The following is a 21,725-nucleotide window of genomic DNA, read 5'->3' as shown; positions in this document are numbered from 1 at the left end:
GGCATCTCCAGAAACGTCTTTGCTGGTTATCGAGGCGCAGTTCGAAGCGAGGCTCATCACGGAAGAAAATTCCACTCCAGTCAGTCACCCAGGCCGAAGACGTGTCTGGATACGCCCTCGACAGTGGTGGGATACCAACCTGTCTGTCACATGCCATACGGCCCGTCAATCAGGTGTGATCGTCTGGGATGCCATTTCATTTTCTAGCAGATCACATTTGGTTGTCATCCGCGGCACCCTTACAGCACAATGATACATCGACGAAGTACACTATGTGATTAGAAGTATCCGGACACCTGGCTGAAAATGACTTAAAAGTTGGTGGCGCCCACCGTCGGTATTGCTGGAATTCAATATGGTGTTGTCCCACACTTAGCCTTCATGTCAGCTGCTTCCACTCTCGCAGGCATACATTTATTTTAGAGCTAATCACCTAAACAAGAATTTATTAAGAAGTTGGCGATAACGGACAAGTACACGTACCTGTAGCTTGGAGACCCCCACGTCCAGCCTGGCTTCCATGTAACCGAGGCGGTGGTTCAGTCGTTCATAAGCAGAGTCAAACTTGCGGCTCATTTGGTCCTTCGACAGCTCTTCTTTCAGCTGCCGCGAGCTGACCGACTGGAAAGTACACACTTTTTTAAACACACCACTAAGTCTGTCTTTTTTTAAAATTTCGTCTCGTCACTTGGTCACTTTTCAGATCATGACCGCATTGGCACTTTGTGCCCACACGGACATGGGCACCGTATATTCCTTATAATGATAAAAAGTTGATATAATAGTTTATTGTGTCAGTATAATAATGTATGATGTCAAAATCATCTAATTTCTACAAATCATCACATTAATGGTTTCAGCAAATTATTGCAGTTTCAGGTGTTTCCGGAAGTCCATAAACAGTTTGTCCATATTTTAATAGCTCTTACTTACGTACATCATGCTGTGACATGCTGAAAGATATTGAAATGAAAATACACTGTAAGAGAAAATACAACGCACCACGAAGATATTATCCGGATGGATCAGGAATCTGTAGACGTAGGTCCACCTCTGGCTCTTATCAAGCAATTTATTCGCATCTATTATCAGAGTTGTTGGGTATCCCCCTGAGGACTATCGTGCCAAATTCTGTCCAATTGACATGTTAGGTCGTCAAAATCCCGAGATAGTTGGAGGGCCGTGCCCGTAATGCTTTCAACGTTCTCAATTGGGGACAGATCCAGCGACCTAGTTGGCCAAGGTAGGGTTTGGCAATCACGAAGATAAGAAATAGAAACTCTCGCTGTGTAGGGGCGAGCATTATCTTGCTGAAATGTAAGCCCACGATGGCTTGTCATGAAGGGCAACAAAAAGGGGCGTAGAATACCGTCGGCACACTGGTGTGCTGTAAGAGTGCTGCGGGTGATAAAGTTATTCTTCTGTGAAAAGAAACGGCAAACTAGACCTCTTGTGGTTGTCGGGCCGCATGGCGAGCGACAGTCAGCTTGCTATCCCACCACTGTCCAGGGCATCCCCACACGCGTCTTCGGTGGTCATCGGAGCTCAGTTCCAAGCGGGACTCATCGCAGGAGACAGTCCTATTCCAGTCAGAGGGATTCCAATCCGGAAACGTGTCTGGAGACGACACAGGCTGTGGTGGATACCAACCAGGCTCTTGCCTGGGGTACGGCCCGACAACCGGAATGCCATTTCGTGGCAAGCCATCTTAAGCTTCCATTTAAGCAAAATAGTGCCCGCCTACACACGGCGAGAGCTTCTACTGCTCGTCTTCGTCCTTGTCAAAACCTACCTTAGGCCTCAAGGTCGTCGTATCTCTCCCCAATTGAGAACGCTTGGAGGATCATGGGCAGGGCCCTCCAAAAATCTTAATATTTTGACAATTTAAAGGGGCAATTGAGAGAATTTGGCACGATATCTTTCAGGAGGACATTCACAACTTTATCAATCAGTGCCTAGCCAAATAACTGCTTGCCCAAGGGGAAAAACTGGAACTAAGCGTTTTTGACCGTTTCAATTTATGAAGCTCACTTTCATGAATGAATAATTCTTTTTGTTCGGAAATTGTATTTTTTTTTGTCTGTACATCTACGTCACCTCTACCGATTTCAACCCGATTCGGATAATTTCGTAATTTCTTCGTGGGTTTCTTTTTTTTTTTTTTTTCCACCTTGTGTTTTCCAAAGTCTCTGTACCAAACGTGTGGAGTTGATAGATCGCGACATGAGAAAGTCTTTTATTACTGTATTTATCTCCTTCGAAAATTAAGATGCCCCACTACTCCCTACCAACTCCAAGGGATTCTTACTTCGCTCTTGAAGGAAAGCGTTTGTGTGGGTGGGGGAGGGGGGGATTTTAGAGGGAGAGCAAGGAGTGAATACAGTCACTAGGTTCAAGTGAATGTAGTTAAGACAGTTCTTCGGAGATGAAGAGGCTTATATAGGATAGACCAGCGAGGAGATATGCGTCAAACGAGTCTTCGACTGAATCATTATGAATTTAACGTTACTTGAGGTTTTTGTTATCTCTACTTACTTTGTACCCTGTCAGCTTGGTATTAGAAACCAGTGCTTAGCTGCACCTCGTAATCCTAATAAGAATTTAACTTCGTCCTTTGTACTGGTTGGCGTCTGTGAAGTTGCCCCCGAGATGAGTGCGGCAGCAACTGTGGATAGTGTTGAGTGAGAACTATTGAAGCGTATGAAATAAAATCGTTATTAACGGTTTGCTTTAGGATGTACAAACTACACAGTTGGCTGCGGGGCATGGTGGGAATTAGTATGCTTTGGCTTACCGACGAAACCCACTTTTCCGGTCGCAGCGGCCGAGCGGTTCTAGGCGCTTCGTTCTGAACCACGCGGCTGCTACGGCCGCAGGTTCGAATCCTGCCTCGGGCATGGATGAGTGTGATGTCCTTAGGTTAGTTAGGTTTAAGTAGTTCTAAGTTTAGGGGACTGATGACCTCAGCTGGTAAGTCCCTTAGTGCCTAGAGTCATTTGCACCATTTTTCGAAACCCACTTTCATTTGGATGGGTTCGTCAATCAGCAAAATTGGCGCATTTGGGGGACTTGAGAATCCGATTTTCGCGCTCGAGAAGTCTCTTTACCCTCAATGGGTGACTGTGTTCTGATGTTCTGGAGGAGCAGTTTGGGGACCGCATTCTGGCATGGAGCTTGATTGGACGCCATATTCTCCGGTTCTGAAAACATGCGACTACTTTTTGTGGGGCTATATTACAGATGTACAACAAAAATCTTAAAACCAATTCTGAGTCATCCAGGAGATCGATGTTCCGCCACTTCAGCAGGTCAAGCAGAACGTCGCTATTCGTCTGCGCCACATCACCGCCGTTGATGGCAGACATATCGAACCTAAATCCGAGTACCTGTGGTGGCGTTTACATGTTGAATAAAGTGTGTGCACACTTTTTCGTATATTTCAATGAGTGTGACTCTTTAGGTTGACGGTAGTTGTGTTGTTGCGTACCTCGGCCAGCTTGTCGAGCCGTATCTCGAGCAGCGTCTCGAGGCGCCCCAGCCGCGCCTCGACGGCCTCCAGGCGCCGCCCCTGCTGCTCCAGGCTGACCTCCCAGCGCGGCGCGTAGCGCGAGGTGTAGACGCTCGCGTCCAGGCTGCGCAGGCGTTCCTCGATCGACAGCAGCACGCTCTGCACTCCCTGCAACACGGCAACAGCACCGTCCCCCTTCATAACCGCACCAGTCTCCAGTCAAGGCATCGCGGTGTAGTTCAGGGTGAAATCGTAGGCCACCGTACATATGAAAGCACTGATTCTCTAAATTTGCTGTATTCTCAGGTTCACGGGAAGGCGCGTGCTTGATCGATTCTTGAGTGCTGTTCATCAATAAGGGATTCTTGCCAGGTACGTCTGACGAGAGAGAGACAGAGAGACAGAGAGAGAGAGAGAGAGAGAGAGAGAGAGAGAGAGAGAGAGAGAGAGAGTGGGGGGGAGGGGGGACAGCTAAATTAGGCGTCTTTCGTCACGGTATCGTTTAGTCTGCGCGAGAGCGTTACTGAGGTAGACGTTACAGTAGAGACATTGTACATCACGGAGAGGTTTACTATTGAAATTTCCCCGAGGAGTTGGACACCGTATTAGTTCTTCCCACACACATCTCGCTTAATAACCATGACAAGAAAATTCGAGAAAATAGACCCAAACAGAGTTTTACCGACTGTCATTCTTCACACGCACCATTCCACGCGTGGTACCAGATGTACCATCCATCACACACCATTAGGTGGCTCGCAGAGCGTGATGTAGATGCAGGGGTGCGCCGCCCTCTAATCTTGATCGTCTTGTGCGCTTCAGCTGACTCGCATTAATGTTAGTAAGAACCATTTCAGCTGTAGTAATGTACATTTTTTACATCACGACAGGTTTCGTTCAAAGGACATCATCAGGTGACACTGCCAACAGTCTGTCACACATCCTCACAGAATTCTTTGATAATTATAACGTTTGTAATGTAAACAGCAATCAACCTCGAGTACGGCTTAAAAAAGTGTTTTAGTCAAAGCATTAATGGCTTCAGATGTAGCCGGCCGGATTGGCCGAACGGTTCTAGGCGCTACAGCCTGGAACCGCGTGACCGCTACGGTCGCAGGTTCGAATCCTGCCTCGTGCATGGATGTGTGTGATGTACTTAGGTTAGTTAGGTTTAAGTAGTCCTAAGTTCTAGGGGACTGATGACCTCAGAAGTTGAGTCCCATAGTGCTCAGAGCCATTTGCATTTTGCTTCAGATTTATTATAATTAGACTTTTAGATGGCCTTCCGGGTCTCCTTCCTTTACTTCTAGAGCCTCGTTTTGTACCGTTACGTATTTTCTTGCAGTGTTCTACCCATCACTGCTACGTTTTCGCCTACTGTTTTATGCATTTGAAACTTAACACATTTTTCCACGTGCACCATGTAAATGCTGTTAAATTATCTGGAAAATGCTCTGACAGACATGATTTTATGTTTTGTAGCATAACCCGTGCTTCCAGAAAGTGACCCAGCTTCACAGGGGTAGCAAAAAAGGCGAGCAATTGTTACGAAAGCCGTTGGCAGTGTCAAGTGACGATCATAGAACGAAACAGGCCTTGTCATAATAAATGTACCTTAACAGAGCTGAGGTGACTATCTGATCTGTCAGTTTTTTAACCCTTTAACTCTCATTGTGTGTGTGTGTGTGTGTGTGTGTGTGTGTGTGGTATGAGCTATCAGAGTTTCTAGCAGAGCTGTAGAACGCATTTTACTGGTTCCTCTCCTGCCTTCCAAACTTCACAGAAGCTGTCGTGCGTACTTTGCTGGTCTAGCGCTCACACGGGTAAAGCCCCCGTGAAACTTGGAAGGCAGCAGAGAGTTGCTGACGGAAATACGGCTGAGACGACGGGTCGTGAATTGTCCCTAGATACCTCAGCCTGTAACAACATTGCCCGCGAAAGGAAAGGTTCCAGGTTCGAGTGCCTTTCCGGTGCAAAATTTTAATCTGCTTGGAAGTTTCCAAACCGTGTGTACTGCACTGCACATTGAAAGATTCCTTTCGGAACTAGAGGTATTTCTGGAATGTGTAATATAGACTATAGAAGATATTGCACCAATAAAATACGTTATAGAAAATAAGATGCTGCAGCTATAGTTGCGAAGCGTTTCAACGTACCAACAAATATTCTTCATTCAAATCTGACCACAAGGATTTTGCGAGAACGTGCTTAAAAGCTATGCCTCCAAATTTTGTTTGTTAAAACTCTCAAAGCTTTTTAAGTAAAACAAATTTTATTAACATTCCACATCTTCATTCATGTCTGCACATTTCCTTCTCAACATAGCCACCCTGGCGCGAACAAATTTCGCCAACGAGTGACCAGTTTGTTGATGCTGTCTCTGTAGTATGTTTGATTTTGTTGATGGAGCCACAATCTCTATCTATGCTTGCATCGCTTCATCACTGTCGACGTGAAGTTCTAAGGTGGTGTTTGTTTGGAAACAGGTGAAACTCGGATACGGTCAAGTCGCTACTGTATGGAGGATGATCGAGGACCGTGAACACATGACGTTGGTTTGTTGCAGACGTCGCAGCGTTCCTGTGTGGTCTGGCACTGTCATGCTGAAGGAGAAAATGCTCCATGTGTGGATGAACTCTTCGAATTCGAAACTTGCCGTTTCTCACCCAGCGACGTAATTAAATTACACGTCGCTATGTTAGACGCTACAATTTGGAGTCCCCTAGCGATCTAGCGATAGAGGGCTACAAATTTGTAGACATGGAGAATGAAGACGTAGAGAGTCAATAACGTTCGTTTTATTGGAAAAGCTTTAAGAGTTTCCACGTAAAAAATTCGGACGCATTACTTCTCAGCACGTCCTGGAATATGACAGGTCAGTTGGTAAAAGGACATTTCTCCACCAAGACATAGAGGAGCGTTTGGTCCGCGATCTTCTGCTGTCTTACTTTAGAAACTTTGATCTGACCGTCACAAACCGAAGCGAGCTGGGATTTTAATTGGTATAAGGAATGGCCGTCGGTCAGAGGGGTGGGCAACAGTGAACACAGCTTACTCTCACTGATCACGCTACTCAAGGAAAAGAATCCTGACGAAAACTGTGCATATTTCGATCAATTCTTTTGCGCAGATAAATCTCGTTCGGTGCAGGGTATTGGGAAAAGAATAAAAATCCCCATGACTCGCGCTGTGAGAGTCCCGTAAAAATTTATATATGTAGATGATTGTTCTATAGGCTTTGATGACTGAGTCTGAAGATATCAAAATTTGCTACGTAAAGGGCACTATCTTTTGATTTCATTGATTTAGAAGCTTAAATCTTTTACGCCACCATGGGACCTGAGTATTTGAAGTAAATTTCAAATTGTACCCGTTCCTAAGATAAACGTATCTTAACATACGGACAGGCAGACGGGCAAGTGTGATTTCATAAGGGTGCCGTTTTTTTTTAACAGTTGAGATACAGAATCCCAAAAAGGAAAAATAGCTCTGATGGAGAAAATTAGCCTTTCTCCTGGGATGGCTGCAAGAGAGTTCGAACATAATGAACATTCACTCAGGGAGAAGCTGAGCTTTGTACATATATTACACCTAAACAAAATTTGGGAATTTAGTAAATACTCGTCGATCAACAAGTGAAATAAATTAAACATCATATCTAGTAATTAGTTTTCTGATTTAAAAAAAAAGCGAAATTTTAGACTTAACAGAGAAACCTTCCATATCGTTTAACATGTTGCTATGACGAGATATATGGTTATTTTTCACCCTTGTGTAAAATTTCACACTTGAGTAGCATCTTCGAAGTTTAGATCTGTTATCATTGATGACTGTCGAGACGGATGCATGGCTATTAAATTATCGATATCTGGTTAACTTGAGATAGGACGCGAAATTTGTTAGCTAATGAGGGGATATCGGCAGTGTCTGGCGTTTTGACCCCTACCGATCCCGGGCCGGAAGTATAGAGCAGAAGTGGAAAAGACGCCCCCTCTAGTACCGGGACTAGTCTGTGATATTAGGATTTTAAATTACGTTTCCCAGCCTTTCGTTTTTCGATCCCTGTTTTGCTCTTTTGCTCTGTTGTAATCGCTTTTAGATTCGGTTTGCCTCCTTTCTGCCGCACCCCGTTCTCTGTTCTAGGTGTCGTACTCCATTCAGTAGTGGACACTCTTGACTGTAATAAATCAGGGGTCGGACACCTGTGGATTGATCCCTTCCTCCCCAACCCCCTCCAACCAACCAACTAACCAACCGATCGCTTCCTCTTCAGCGTTTGTCTATAGTCGAGACTAAGATTGTAGGCTCTGTGTCTGCCAGAATGTATCAAAATGTATTGGTACACATCCCATCTATTACTTTCTTTTTTTTGCCATACCGCCTTAGTAGGACGAAGCTTAAGGTAGTACTGTCTTGGTATCTTAAAGAAATCATCTCGTGCCCATCGTAGGCTGTGCTCAGCAGCTACTGCTAAATTTTAGAGTTTTTTAAATTTGATTTATCATCTCTGTCCAACGCAACTCTCTAACGCGGTTCTGATTGTCCAACGTAATGTTTGCCGGACATCGTTGACGCCAGACAATAAACGACGGTGAAGTTGGTGGAAGTCGTTCAACTCAACCATGATGCGGCCTCAACACCAAGAATGTCGTACACATATTAGTGCGTTTTGAAGTTACATCCGTCTTAGGTAGAGCTTATAATTTCTCTAAAGATTCCCAATACGTCTTCTGTATACTAAGACAGCTAATTGTTTTAATAGTTATTCTGAAATAAAGATCAGTACTTGCTAAAATTATTTAACAATTTTTATGTACATTATTATTACATGATAAGGTTGCTATATGTTGTTAATTTTCTTGAACATTCGTTTCCAGCATGTCGTCTGCAAGTTTTAATTAATTTATTTTTGGACTTACGAGAACTTTACTATGAATTACGCTACCTACTTTTAAAATTTTGAACTTACATTTTTCTCGCGAGTGGTGAGCCTCTTCGTAGTAGTAGCAAGTACTCTACGAGCACAATTCGTGTGAAACAAAATTTGTGTCCTTACACTAGATCCAGAAGTGTTCACATAACGGAGATGACACTGATGACGTGTTTCTTCACTACCAAAAATTACTTGATGCAGTTCCGTACCGCCGCATAGTAAGCAAAATACACACCTGCTTTACATCAGAACAGGTATGTAACAGGATTAACGACGTAGTAGTAAAGAGGATGCAGTATGTCGTTCGTAATGAAGAGACATCGTGAGAAATGAAAATATTGTCCGTAGTACCTCAGCTAAGTGTGTTCGACTTTTACTTCCACGCGTGTGTATTAACAATGTGGTACACAATGTGTTATTGCTCTGCAACTGTTCGGAGACCACGCATGTAGAAAATTTTTGTGGAAAGTCGCAAGCCTTGAAAATAATCAGCGATCGATGTAACGACAGACAGAGTTTGGCCAGCATAAATAAATGTATTGTACTGGGTGTTGACAGACCAAACGATCTGATATCGCTTGACTACTGGTTCGCCGATCAGTCACAACCCAATCACGTGTCTGTAAATTTCCCTCTGGTGCGATTTCAGTTTGATCGACCACTTAAATCTAGTTCAGGGTAGGCAGATTGCAGATACAGATTTATTGAAAGAATGCTGTGGAAGTAAGGAGAGGATGGATGGATGGAGAGGGAGAGAGATTCGAAGAACAACTGCGCATGTCATCACACTTATTTATCCAGGGCGAGAAAATCCGAGAGATACTCCACGAACTCCACTAGAAGTCGCTACAAGAACAGCGTTATGTATCTTGGAAAATCAGGGAAACACGGACATTAACGTACGTATACCGACAACCTTTATGCTATTGCACCATTCGCCAAAGTAATAGTGATTTTCGGAGTAACAGATGTAAACATACATGAAGAGCATAGCTGTGCTACAGATTTGATCGCAATGATCCGGAAATTCCTGTGAAAAGCGGAATTCACCAATAGATGTATCTAGAGGCGGACTCGGCAGCGTAGGAGGCGGCGGGGATTATTCTTGAAATTCTGTAGGGATCTTGAGTGGAAAGATACTGAGCCATAGTAAATTTATTAAAGTTTCTAAAAACAGTAATGAATTCATTTTTAAAGCAAAAATCCAAGAATAAAATTTACTGAGAAAACTGAATTTCAGTAACCAACTGATGGCAAACACCTCTAAAGGGCATCAATATAAAATCACTTCCTTTTGTAAAGACTATTAAAAAAGTACATTTACATTACAGACAGCAAAACATATGATCAAATGATTGTCACAAATATCAAACATTGGCTATTACCACTAATTATCAAAACGACAAACAAAAGTAGTTAAAATTTATGATGATAGAGGCGGTGGCAGGCGACGGCAGTAGCAATAATTTCTTCTCTATTAACATAGGACGACGGTTGCCGCTACCACAGTACTAGAATCTTTTATTAACTATTTGTCATGGTACTAGGCATCTTTAACAAGACCACAGTTAACAAAAGATACAGCTACCTATCCTGTAACAGGGACAATTCATTAATTATTTAGTAAAAATGAACGTACTACAAATGCAGAAACTCTTTAGTTTTTTTTGTGGTTGCACAGAGTTTACTAAACAGCTCGAGCTCGTGATACTAGCCAGCAGGTAACTATAGACATGCCTCAGAAAAAGATAAATAAATGTGGTGTGATTAGGTACTAGCGTCAGGTAGACCGTTCGCCGGGTGCAAGTCTTTCGGCGACTTGCGCGTCGATGGGGATGAAATGATTATGATTAGGGCAACACAACACCCAATCCCTGAGCGGAGAAAATCTCCGACCCAGCCGGGAATCGAACCCGGGCCCTTAGGATTGACATTCTGCCACGCTTGACCACTTTTTTAATCTCAGTTTGTTCTATATTGTTCGTTGAATTTGTTTCTGGCGGACGACCGATGACACCCGTTCAGGTAGTTCGTTGATCCGTTCACTCAGTTTTTTTATTACAAAGGGTAGCTAAACCCTCTGACCGAACACGCTGAGCTACCGCGCCGGCAGGCCACTCATCTACCGGGAGCGGACAGAAGAAAAGTAGCTAGATTAAATAGTTTTCATTGACTATAAAGTAAAATTCCTAAATCTGAAGAATTACGTCTGCATTCTGTACCCTTAGATTCTAAAATCTTTTTGGGGGGCAGTGACAGCCACAAGCTACACACATTCACAGAAATGGACTCACGAAGTACTAGGCAAAACCTTCATAAATAACACATTGATCTACATAACAAGCAACCCCAGGATATGGAGTCAAAATAGCCACCACTCGACAACAAGTAACGTGCACACTAATCGGACGCTCATCGTGATTTCTCGTAAAATTCAGCGCTCATTGACTAACGCTTACTTAGAGATCGCCGAGAGGAGGATGTAACGAAGATCACTAGTGGTCTGAAACTCAAGGGTATCATCGAGCAGACGCCACCGCGTCTAGTACTCGCAAAAGTCAGACCGGACTCCAACCCGGCACCACAATGGACACAAACTGATTGCAACTTCAAAAAATGGTTCAAATGGCTCTGAGCACTGAGACTTAACATCTGAGGTCATCAGTCCCCTAGAACTTAGAACTACTTAAACCTAACTAAACATATCACACAGCCATGCCCGAGGAAGGATTCGAACCTGTGACCGTAGCGGTCGCGCGGTTCCGGACTGAAGCGCCTAGAACCGCTCTGCCACACGGGCCGGCACTTGCAACTTCAATAACAGAGGACACGCCGAATACTGTGCGTCCTGCCAAATTAACTTTTAACGAGCAATGTTCTCGGGCGCGACCGCTACGGTCGCAGGTTCGAATCCTGCCTCGGGCATGGATGTGTGTGATGTCCTTAGGGTAGTTAGGTTCAAGTAGTTGTAAGTTCTAGAAGACTGATGACCTCAGATGTTGAGTCCCATAGTGCTCAGAGCCATATGATGATCACGGCTGCGTCGTACCCGCCACAACCGGAGTGAGCAAAGGCACCACTCTTGCCAATCGCTACGGCAGACGTTTGATCCCAACAATGCCGCGCCCCACTTGGGCTCTTCTTCGCCCGGTTTTCTAGGTCGTCGCAGCTCTTTACTATAATCAGTTCAAAATGTTGGTGCTTGTCCAGGATGTTACTCGGCTGCATTCCCAAAAGTTATGTTTCATTCTGGCCGGCTTTCAGCGGGCTTCTGTGCGGTTTCGAAACTATTTCGAAGCACGGAAGGTAGTAGCTTTAAACCGACGCGAAACGTCGGCTCTTATAGTATATTGTTTGCACAGTAGACTGTCGAACTGCAAACAAAAGGGCGTTGTTCAGACGTAGCGTAGCGAATGCCATCAGCAGATAACACGACTTTCTGTGAGTGGCTTGACCGCGTCGAGAGATGATGATACAGGTTGCACGGTGTTGCGAATTCGTTCCCGCGGACCTTCAAAGTGTTGCCGTTGTACGTACCCTAGAAAGGCGGCCGCTGAGTAATTAGTAGGTAGCCGCGACCGTGGCTGAGCCCGTAACCACTGTGCGTAGACCGCAGGGTTCCGCGTCGACACCCAGACAAGCGCCTGCGAGCGCTTGCCCAGAAAAAACTGGTAGTCCGCGCTTCCGAGGCGTGCGTGCTTTATTGGGTGTGCGGCAGATAAGGGGGCGTGGCGGATTTCGTTCCGCTTCCACTGCCTCCCTCGCTGCCTCGGATTCATCGCCCGCGCGTCTGGTATGAGACATGTACCTGCTGGCCTTGGCGCGCGAAAGGCGGTGTGGGGCCAAAGATTAACGTTCCACGCTTGGCTCTGGAGAACCGTATGTGGCGCAAGAAATAGGTGTCATGTTTTTAAAATGTTCATTTGCGCCCCTAATTGCGTTTTAAGTGGTGCACGTTAAAGACCACCAAGTGGTTATGGGGAAAAAAAGAAGTAACATACAAAAGCCATCAGTCAATACGTATTCCGCGAAACAAGATCCAGATCTGCACGAACCTTTACAACTGCTCCAATGGACTGGCGTAAGCCTGGATTATAGATGAAGTCAATGCCCAACTAAGTCTGTTACAACCTGAGGTGATGAAAATAATGGGATAGTGACATGCACATATACAGACGACAGAGGTCACTTTACTCAGGTGATACACGTGAAAAGGTTTCTGACGTGATTATGGCCGCATTACTGGAATTAAAGGATTCAGAATGCGGAATGGTAGTTGGAGCTTAAGTCGCGGGACATTCCATTTTGGAAATAGTAAAGGAATTCAATTTTCCAAGAGCCACAATGTTAAGAGCGTGCCAGGAATACCAGATCTGTCATTACCTCTCCCCAAAGAGAACGCAGTAGCCGACGGCCTTCAGTTACGGACCGAGAGCAGCGACATATGCGTAGAGTTGTCAGTGCTAACAGACAAGCAACACAGCGTGGAATAACCACAGTAATCAATGTGTGATGTACAGTGAACATATCCGTTAGGACAGTGCGGCGAAATTTGGCGTTAAGGGGCTGTGGCAGCGACGCGAGTGCCTCTGCTAGTAGCACAACATCGTCTGCAACGCCTCACCTGGACTCGTGAGCACATTGGTCGCACCCTAGGCGACTGGAAAACCGTGGCCTCGTCAGACGAGTCCAGATTTCAGTTGGCAAGAGCTGATAGTAGGGTTCGAGTGTAGCCCAGACCCCACGAAACCATGGACCAAATTGCCAACAAGGTATTGTCCAAGTTGGTGGTGGCTCCATAATGATGCCTGCTGTGTTTACATGGAATGGACTGGGCCTTCTGGTCCAACTGAAACGGCCATTGATTGAAAATAGTTAAGTTGGGCTGTTTGGAGATCATTTGCAGCCATTTATGGCCTTTGTGTTCCCAAACAACGACGGAATTATTCACTGCGCCACAGTTTCTCGCGAGTGGATTGAATAACATTCTGGATGACTCGAGCAAATGATTTAGTCACACAGATTGGCCGACACGGATCCCTTTGAACGTTTAGGGGACATAATATATGCCAGTTTGTGTAGGAAGTCGTATGCCGGTAACCCTTTCGCAATTATGGACTATTGTAGAAGCAGCGTGGCTCAGTATTTCTTCAGGGGACTTCCAAAGACTTGAGTCGTTGCCACGTAGAGTTGCTGCACTAAGCCGGGCAAAAAGAGCTCCGACACGATACAAGAGGTATTTCATGACTCTTGTCACCTTATTGTACTGGCGTCCAAGTAGAAGGCAGCTGTACTATCCTGGGGGCGGGCTCCACATATCAAACTGCTTCTTCTGATTGTCATTTTCCCAAGAAACGTTTTGCAGCAGGGCAACGGGGTTGGGGGTGGAGCACTGGAATTTTGTGACTGAGCGATGGTCGGACTGAAACATTTTGTCATTTTCCTTTTTGACTTATTTTTCCCCCTATTCGGCTTAACCTTCATTACAAGATTGCGATCTGATGCCAGTGTGGTCCACCCGACGTAGTTGTGAACCATGTACCACACGAAAAGACCCTCCCATCTCGAGCGGTGCGACGCCGGTAGCAACGAGGGCGCGCATCCCTCAAAAAGCTGTGTGCACGACCTGCGTGTGTGAACCGGACGCGCCGGAACAAAAATCTATACAACTAAAATGGTCCCACACCATCTCAACACTGGTTGAGAACACTTAAATTAAGGAAATACAAACATCTGCTCGCAGAAATTAATCTTGAACAAAAGCACTGAGCCGTCATTTAAGTTTCCGGCCCCGTAAAATATAAAACACAAAATATACTTGAATTATACACAGTACCAATATTGACCACAAATTGTTAGACAATATTCCAAACCCAAGTTACTTAACCAGAGCGTTCACTGTTAACTTCGCGTGATTTACACTGTCAGTAGACAACAGTTAGAAAATAATCGAACTATAGGGTGGTAACACTCTTTTCTTCTAACCGGCACTAACCACAACTTAAATTTCCAGATTATTGATCACCTAACACGCTAGCATGGTTGCTTTCATTACACCATAAGCATAGGACAGTACTAATATTAATCAGACTTCTACGCCAAGTCAACACCGAAAGTATTAAAACCCGTCAAACTGGTATGATTTTGGTATAAGAGTTCAGATTCGCCACTCACGACAACACACAACCTCGAAGGCGAACACACGTCCACTGTTCCGTACACACCACAAAGCAAAAGCATAATAAAATACAAGTACGCTCGCACAACGGCACCAACAAGTTTACAAAAAGTTCACATCACGACAGACATATGTATTATGTCGTTGTTTACAACCAACCAAGACGTATCAGCGCAGACGACAACGTAACCCCCCTCCTCTCTCTCTCTCTCTCTCTCTCTCTCTCTCTCTCTCTCTCCCTCCCTCTCCGATGGCGTTAGCTAAGCAGGTGTACGTAAGTTAGCAAGCCATGTCCCAGCCAAGACAATAATTCAAGGTGCACGCACTGTAGCTTCTGGAGCATACAGCGTGACAGGTAACTCTGTGCAGATTTCATTGCACATCACAAAGCTGACTAGAGTAGAATGCAATATTCCATTACATTAAGACGGCGCAATCATGAAAAAATCTAAAAGTACAGCTGACCGTACGAAGTATCGGCTAATAGATATAGATACTCAAGCCTCCCGACGTTTCACGCTCTCAGCGAACGTCACTCCATTAGGAACCGCACGTCACTGAGAAAACCTCCCAAAGCGAATCAAAAGGTTTGCAGAAACAGACATAATGTCTTATGGGATAACAGCAATCAGTGATTTTATAATGTTACTTAAAATCCGTCTTGATTGCATTTTTTTTATTCATACGACCGGTTTCGGTTCATTCAGAACCATCTTCAGATCTGATATTTCAGTTACAAGAGTAACCCGTTCAAATCCAGCAATTTTCACATGCTACTCCTGTAACTGAAATATCAGATCTTAAGATGGTTCTAAATGAACCGAAACCGGTCATATGAATAAAAAAATAAATAAAAAATGCAATCAAGACGGATTTTAAGTGACATTATCGAATCAAAAAGAATGTCGCAAAGCGTTGTGCCTAAACCAACCAGAATACATGTTGACTGATGAACGACATCCAACCGACAAATACAAACTGACCATGTGAGGCTGCACACGGTTCATATACCAAACAAACGTACTTGTGTTTCTGGAATGTCCCGTAGACGTGTATTAGTACAGAGGACCCAAAACAAATTTCCGAATGCTTGATACATAATTAATTAATAGTTGACAGATAAGCACTAAACCCGATGCTAAACCACGTAGGCGTCAGCAAGCTGGGGACAACAACACTAAACACTAAATTTTAGCGACTCTAAACGATTCTCAGTGAATCCACCACTCAGTAACCAAACGAGCAAAACACCGAGCAAAATACAGAAAGCGCTTCCACTCCCAAAAGAACTGTAAACATGTAGCTAGGTTCGGGTGCCTGCAGCGGCGTGATCGATAACTTGTAACAACCTACGAGTGGCATTCAATAAGTAAAGCAGCACATTTTTTTCTGAAAGCAAGTTAGTCTTACTCAGGATTCCAACCCATCATATTATTCCCCACTCTTTTGGCTACAAAACCCTATTTTTCAACAAAACCTCCGTTCAATGCTACGGGTTTACGCCATCTTACTGAGAGCGACTGTATGCTCGTCGTCGGAGCCAACGTCTTCCCCACCATCCAAGTACAGCTTTCCGCAGAGTGAATCCTTCGTAGGGCACAAATGGTCCTTTTTTTGCTCTTCATGGTCTTCTGTTAGGCGACGAGGAGGACCTAGCGGGCACACCCTTTCGAGAACACCAGCTGGTGGACGAAAGTGTCAGCACTACCAACAGAAGATTTCCAGTTGTGCAGCGACGTGTTTGATTGTGGTCTGTCGACCACCTCGAATGAGTGTGCCCACACGTTTCTACATTGCTGAAGTTACAGGCTGCCGGCACGCGGGAGATCGGATAGATTTGCACGACTTTGTTGCGATGTTGACAGAAGTCTCGCCCAACAACTCACCGTTCGTTTGATCCCTTCCAGGTCTCTGTACACATTCTGCAAGCGTCTATGAATACCGGCGACGCTCTGGTTTTCTGCCAAAAGAAACTAACAGCTCTCTGCTTGAAGCGATCCTCCGTTATAGATGCAATTTTCAAGGCTACGTACAGCGCCGCCACCTATCGGAATTTAATGAAACTATAGGGGCTGAAGCGAGAATATTCCACGATGTTAAACAACAAATTCCGCAGTTTTCAACCAAAACTGTCCGACAAAAAAAATGTGTGGCATTACTCACTGAATGCCCCCGCGTGTATTCATGACTGCATGCCTCCGCGACGATGAAAACTATCACACAACCGCTAGAGGCGGCCCATATTGCCCGCACTGCTCGCTGTCGAGCCTGGCTGCTGCACGCTCCAGGTCGCGAAAACAGCCGCCAAAGTGTGTCACTTGAACAGCAGCGCCGTACACAGCAGGTGGCGGGATTTCGAAATCTTCGGAGGGCAGGATCGCATGGCACACATTTATTTCCTCAAACTGTCGTCGTCGCCTTTTAATGTAAAATTGGTCGTGTCTGCTTTACTCCACCCGTAATGAACACTAGCAGTGGGTAAGTACCTTCGTACATAAGCTAACATGAAAATAGAAACAACATGTTCTACGCGCACCCTTAAGCGCAAGCTACGAACAGACGCGGTAGAATGTCACCATTGGCTCGAGCGTCAAGTGTGATACACTGTCTTCTTGCTGCTGCTCGTCGCCCCCCCCCCCCCCCCCTCTCCCGTCTCAGATACATACCACTGTAATCTAGATCCATGATTGCTGATTTTCTCGCGCGTAGAACCACGCAGGTGGACGCGAATTCTGTTTACTTGAAAGCCTGAATTGATGCATCAAAAGGCTGCGGCATGCAAGCTTGTGCTGTGTAGTCGGTGATGACAGCCTGTGTAGGCAGCTAATGTTATCGTCATCCTTAAGGTGAACAGACAGCGAAACCCGTTTCTCCGGTAGCTCGATATAGCCATTCTGATTCTAGCTTCCTGTCAGCACAACCAGCTAACCTGTTTTCTGGCTAATTCAAACAATCTCACACACCACAGGACCTATCGTAGCTTGTTCCACCCTTGCACACCGACAACACTTCTTTGATGTCTGCGTCGTGCAGATCTCATCGAGCGGAACTCTTGAGTTTTGAGTTCTTTCGTCCATAGTCCGCAGCTGGTTCTCCCTTCGTAAGTGGTCACGTTTGTGGTCTGGAGTGATACACCTGCGATAGTTATGAAGCTCCGAGTATTCTACTGATGATGATCCATCTCCAGTCGCCAAGAGCGCCGGCGTAGTTTTTTCGAGACGGTACTCACATTTAGGACAAAGGCGGTTTAAAGCCTTGTAAGACAATTCACATGCAGATTTTCCATGGTTTCCCAAAATCGCTCACGGAAAATGTTCCAAAGTTGCTTCTGAAATGGCCGACTTCCTCCCCCACCTGAAAGTTTCCTACGTCTCTGATGACCTCGTCGTCGACGAGACATTAAACCCTAATCTTCACCAGCCGCGCTGGTCGTGCGGTTCTAGGCGCTTCAGTCCGGAACCGCGAGACCGCTACGGTCGCTGGTTCGAATCCTGCCTCGGGCATGGATGTGTGTGATGTCCTTAGGTTAGTTAGGTTTAAGTAGTTCTACGTTCTACTGGACTCATTAGCTCAGATGTTAAGTCCCACACTGCTCAGAGCCATTTGAACCAGCCTAATCTTCGTTCCTTCGCTTGTGCGAAGTTCGTTACGAAACGGCTACGGAAGGACCATTAGCAATGTTGGCACAGAAGCGATTTTTAGCCCTAAGCTGCCACACTCGCACGTGCTCCCGCTTCTCTTTATGTAGAAATTCAGAAAACAGTTCGTTGTTACAAGGGTGTCTGTCACTCTGTGTGCAGTGCGCAGTGATACGCCTGAGAATAATTCTCAATTACAAAATCATGATTATTAGAACGCCCAAGGAGGGCTGACCCATTTTTCTGCCTCGTTACAATGGCGTTGCGCCCTTTGTTACAAACTGCGAACGCGACAGGAACTACTCTGAACTTCGTTCGAATATATTCAAATCACTTGTGCCCAAACAATTGCCTTAGTTCTGTGTTTTCCATAAAATTTCCAATTTTCGACGCGCCAACGTATCTTAATACCAGACGAACCCCCTCTAGTACAACCGAAGTGCAGTATTTCGATATCAACATTTCATTTCTTTGGGATACAAATGGAGACTGTAATGTATATTTCACCAATGGATATACGTCTTCCTCTGCGACTTGAAGGTGCAGAAATGTGGCTCAGAACACTTGTCTTCACCTCCTCGTTTACTGTCGCATCGAATGAAGCTGATGATTAAACTATCGTAATTCTGTAAAGCTCTCATCAGGCTAAGCTTGAAATGATTTACATTATGGGCAAATAGATTATCCTGACTCCTCGTTTGGTGTAAATGAAGCGCTTCAAATGATGCATTATAGCTTCGTAGCGACCGTGATCAGTTGTCTTTCGTAGGAAAAGGGAGTCATCCCGATCCACACCACCTCCTGAAGTTGCAGAACGACTGCAGGCCTCAACGCGCAGCCCTCGTAAAATGTCTTCTAGGCAACCATAATCATTACCTTCATACAGTCCACGCAGTACAAGACTTCTGGACCTGCTCACTATTTACTTTCCCACTCTCTTCCCCCCTCTCTCCCTTCTCCTTTGGTACAATATGAGACTATCGAACAATGATGAAATACTGTCTCTTACACTCTGACCTATGTTATATTCCCCTAACGTTTCTCCTGTCTAGTGCGAGATCCGCTTTTTCATAATTTGCCAAATAAACTGTCCACTCACATGTGACCACCGCGTGTGTTCGACGTCAGCGTGCAGGAACCACTCACAGACGGTAGCACTAGCGGTGGATATGAAAAACGTGTTGGAAGGACGCGGTAAAAAGTAGTCTTTGTAATGCGGAAACCGGGACTTTTCTGACGTCCAAAAGGAGATCATCATTGGCTTTCGGGGCAAGGGTGGAAGCATTTCCTAAACATCTAGGTTTGGACATTTTTGACGTGCAGCCATGGTTAAAGTATACCGTACATGGCACCACCGCCGCCGAGGCAACTGCGGTGTACCACGGGCCATAGATGATATGGGTGACAAGCGACAGCGGAAATGTGTACGGGCGAATAGACGTGCAACTGTTAAACAGCTGAGCCCATATGAATGAAGGGGCTACCAGTCATGCCTCAACGACCGTTCAGCGAACGTTGGTGCTTTTGGGCCTCCACAGCAGGTATCTGGTTCATGCACCTACACTATGTGATAAAACGTATCCGGCACCCCCAAAACATACGTTTTCCATATGCTGCCACCTACTGCCAGGTACTCCATATCAGCGACCTCAGTAGTCGTTAGACATAGTGAGAGCAGAAAGGGGCGCTCCGCGAAACTCACGGACTTCCAATGAGCTCAGGTGATTGGGTGTCACTCGTGTCATACGTCTGTACGCGAGATTTCCAATTTCCTAAAAGTCCCTTGGTCCACTGTTTCCGATGTGATAGTGAAGTATAAAGGTGAAGGGACACTTACAGCACAAAAGCGTACAGGCCCACCTCGTATGTTGACTGACAGAGACCGCCGACAGTTGAGGAGGGTCGTAATGTGTAATAGGCAGACATCTATCCAGACCATCGCACAGGAATTCCAAACTGCATCAGGATCCACTGCAAATACTATGACAGTTACGCAGGAGGTGAGAGAGCGTGGATTTCATGGTCGAGCGGCTGCTCGTAAGCCTCACATCACGCCGGTAAATGCCAAACGACGCCTCGCTTGGTGTAAGGAGCGTATCACAATGTGGCGATCCGATGGCAGGGTGTGGGTATGGCGAATGCCCGATGAACATCATCTGCGATCGTGAGTAGTGCAAATAGTAAAATTTGGAGACGATGATGTTACGGTGTGGTCGTGTTTCTCACGGAAGGGGCTTGCACCCCTTGTTTTGCGTGGCAATATCACAGCACAGACCTACATTGATGTTTTAAGCACCTTCTTGGTCCCCAATGTTGAAGATCAATTCGGGGATGGCAATTGCTCTTTCAACACGATCGAGCACCTGTTTATAATGCACGGCCTGTGGCGGAGTGGTTACACGACAACATCCCTGTAATGGACTGGCCTGCACGGAGTCCTTACCTGAAACCTGTACAATACCTTTGGGATGTTTTGGAACAGCAACTTCGTGCCAGCCCACACCGACCGATATCTATATCCCTCCTCAGTGCAGCACTCCGTGAAGAATGGGCTGCAGTTCCCCAAGAATCCTTCCAGCACCTGACTGAACGTATATCTGCGAGAGTGAAGCTGCCATCAAGGCTATGGGTGGGCCAACACCATATTGAATTCCAGCATTACCGATGGAAGGCGCCACGAACTTGTAAGTCGTTTTCAACCAGGTGTCTGGATACTTCTGATCACTTAGAGTATGCTATCTGCTGTTTATCGGCGCCGGAGGCTCGAATTTGCACGCCAATACCGCAACTGGACGTCCGCTGAATGGCGACAGGTGGCCTTTCAGAAGAATCACGTTTTATGCTCCATCGGATAGATGGCCTTTGGTGTGTAAGGGTTGGAATGAATGAAAGTAAACATCTGCAATAGTCTTCGGAATGATCCAGGTCGGGGGAGAGAGCGTTATTGTCTGGAGAATATTTTCTTTTCATTCCGTAATTGGTTCCTTATACTGGAAGCCCAGGATGCATCTATCCTGTGGGACCATGTCCACCCCTATATGCAGTTTATTTTTTCTCGGCACGATGTCATCTACCAGCAGGACAGTGCAGCGTGTCAAACTACTTGAGGTGGACGTGCGTGGTTCGAAGAGTACCAGCATGAGTGTACTGCACTCCCCTGGCCACCAAACTCTCCTGATTCTAAACACAATTGAGAATCTGTGTGACCACCTCGGCCGGACTGTTTTTCCATGGAGCCACAGCCGAGTAATTCAGCACAGCTGGCCACGTCCCTGGAATCAGCATGACTCCACATCCCTGTCGGTACCTTCCAGAACCTCACTGTTTCTCTTCCGACACATCTCGCAGTGGTCCTTGTTGCAAAATGCGATTATTCATCATATTCTCTGAGGCGAAATTTGAGGACCAGCCCAGTATTTGCGTAAAAGAGCGTGGGAAACAACTCAGAACTCTCACTTAGCCTAGCCA

General features: G+C 45.6%; 2 protein-coding genes across 2 annotated transcripts in view; one reads left to right on the top strand and one right to left on the bottom strand.

Annotated features, from left to right (window-relative positions):
• The window catches only part of LOC126284775 (uncharacterized), a 652,584-nt gene that overhangs the window by 87,094 nt on the left and 543,765 nt on the right, over positions 1-21,725 (top strand). The window lies entirely within an intron of this gene.
• The window catches only part of LOC126284774 (uncharacterized), a 227,625-nt gene that overhangs the window by 45,564 nt on the left and 160,336 nt on the right, over positions 1-21,725 (bottom strand). The window contains exons 2-3 of the mRNA XM_049983935.1: positions 3,488-3,676; positions 484-621 (exon numbers count right to left, since the gene is read on the bottom strand). Of these exons, the coding sequence (XP_049839892.1) occupies positions 484-621; positions 3,488-3,676 (327 nt within the window). The remainder of the gene's footprint in view (positions 1-483; positions 622-3,487; positions 3,677-21,725) is intronic.

Source organism: Schistocerca gregaria, chromosome 8 (assembly GCF_023897955.1).
Source record: "Schistocerca gregaria isolate iqSchGreg1 chromosome 8, iqSchGreg1.2, whole genome shotgun sequence".
Taxonomy (NCBI): Eukaryota; Metazoa; Arthropoda; class Insecta; order Orthoptera; family Acrididae; genus Schistocerca; species Schistocerca gregaria.
Note: the sequence above shows the minus strand (reverse complement) of the source record. Positions and strands in the feature narration are given on the sequence as shown.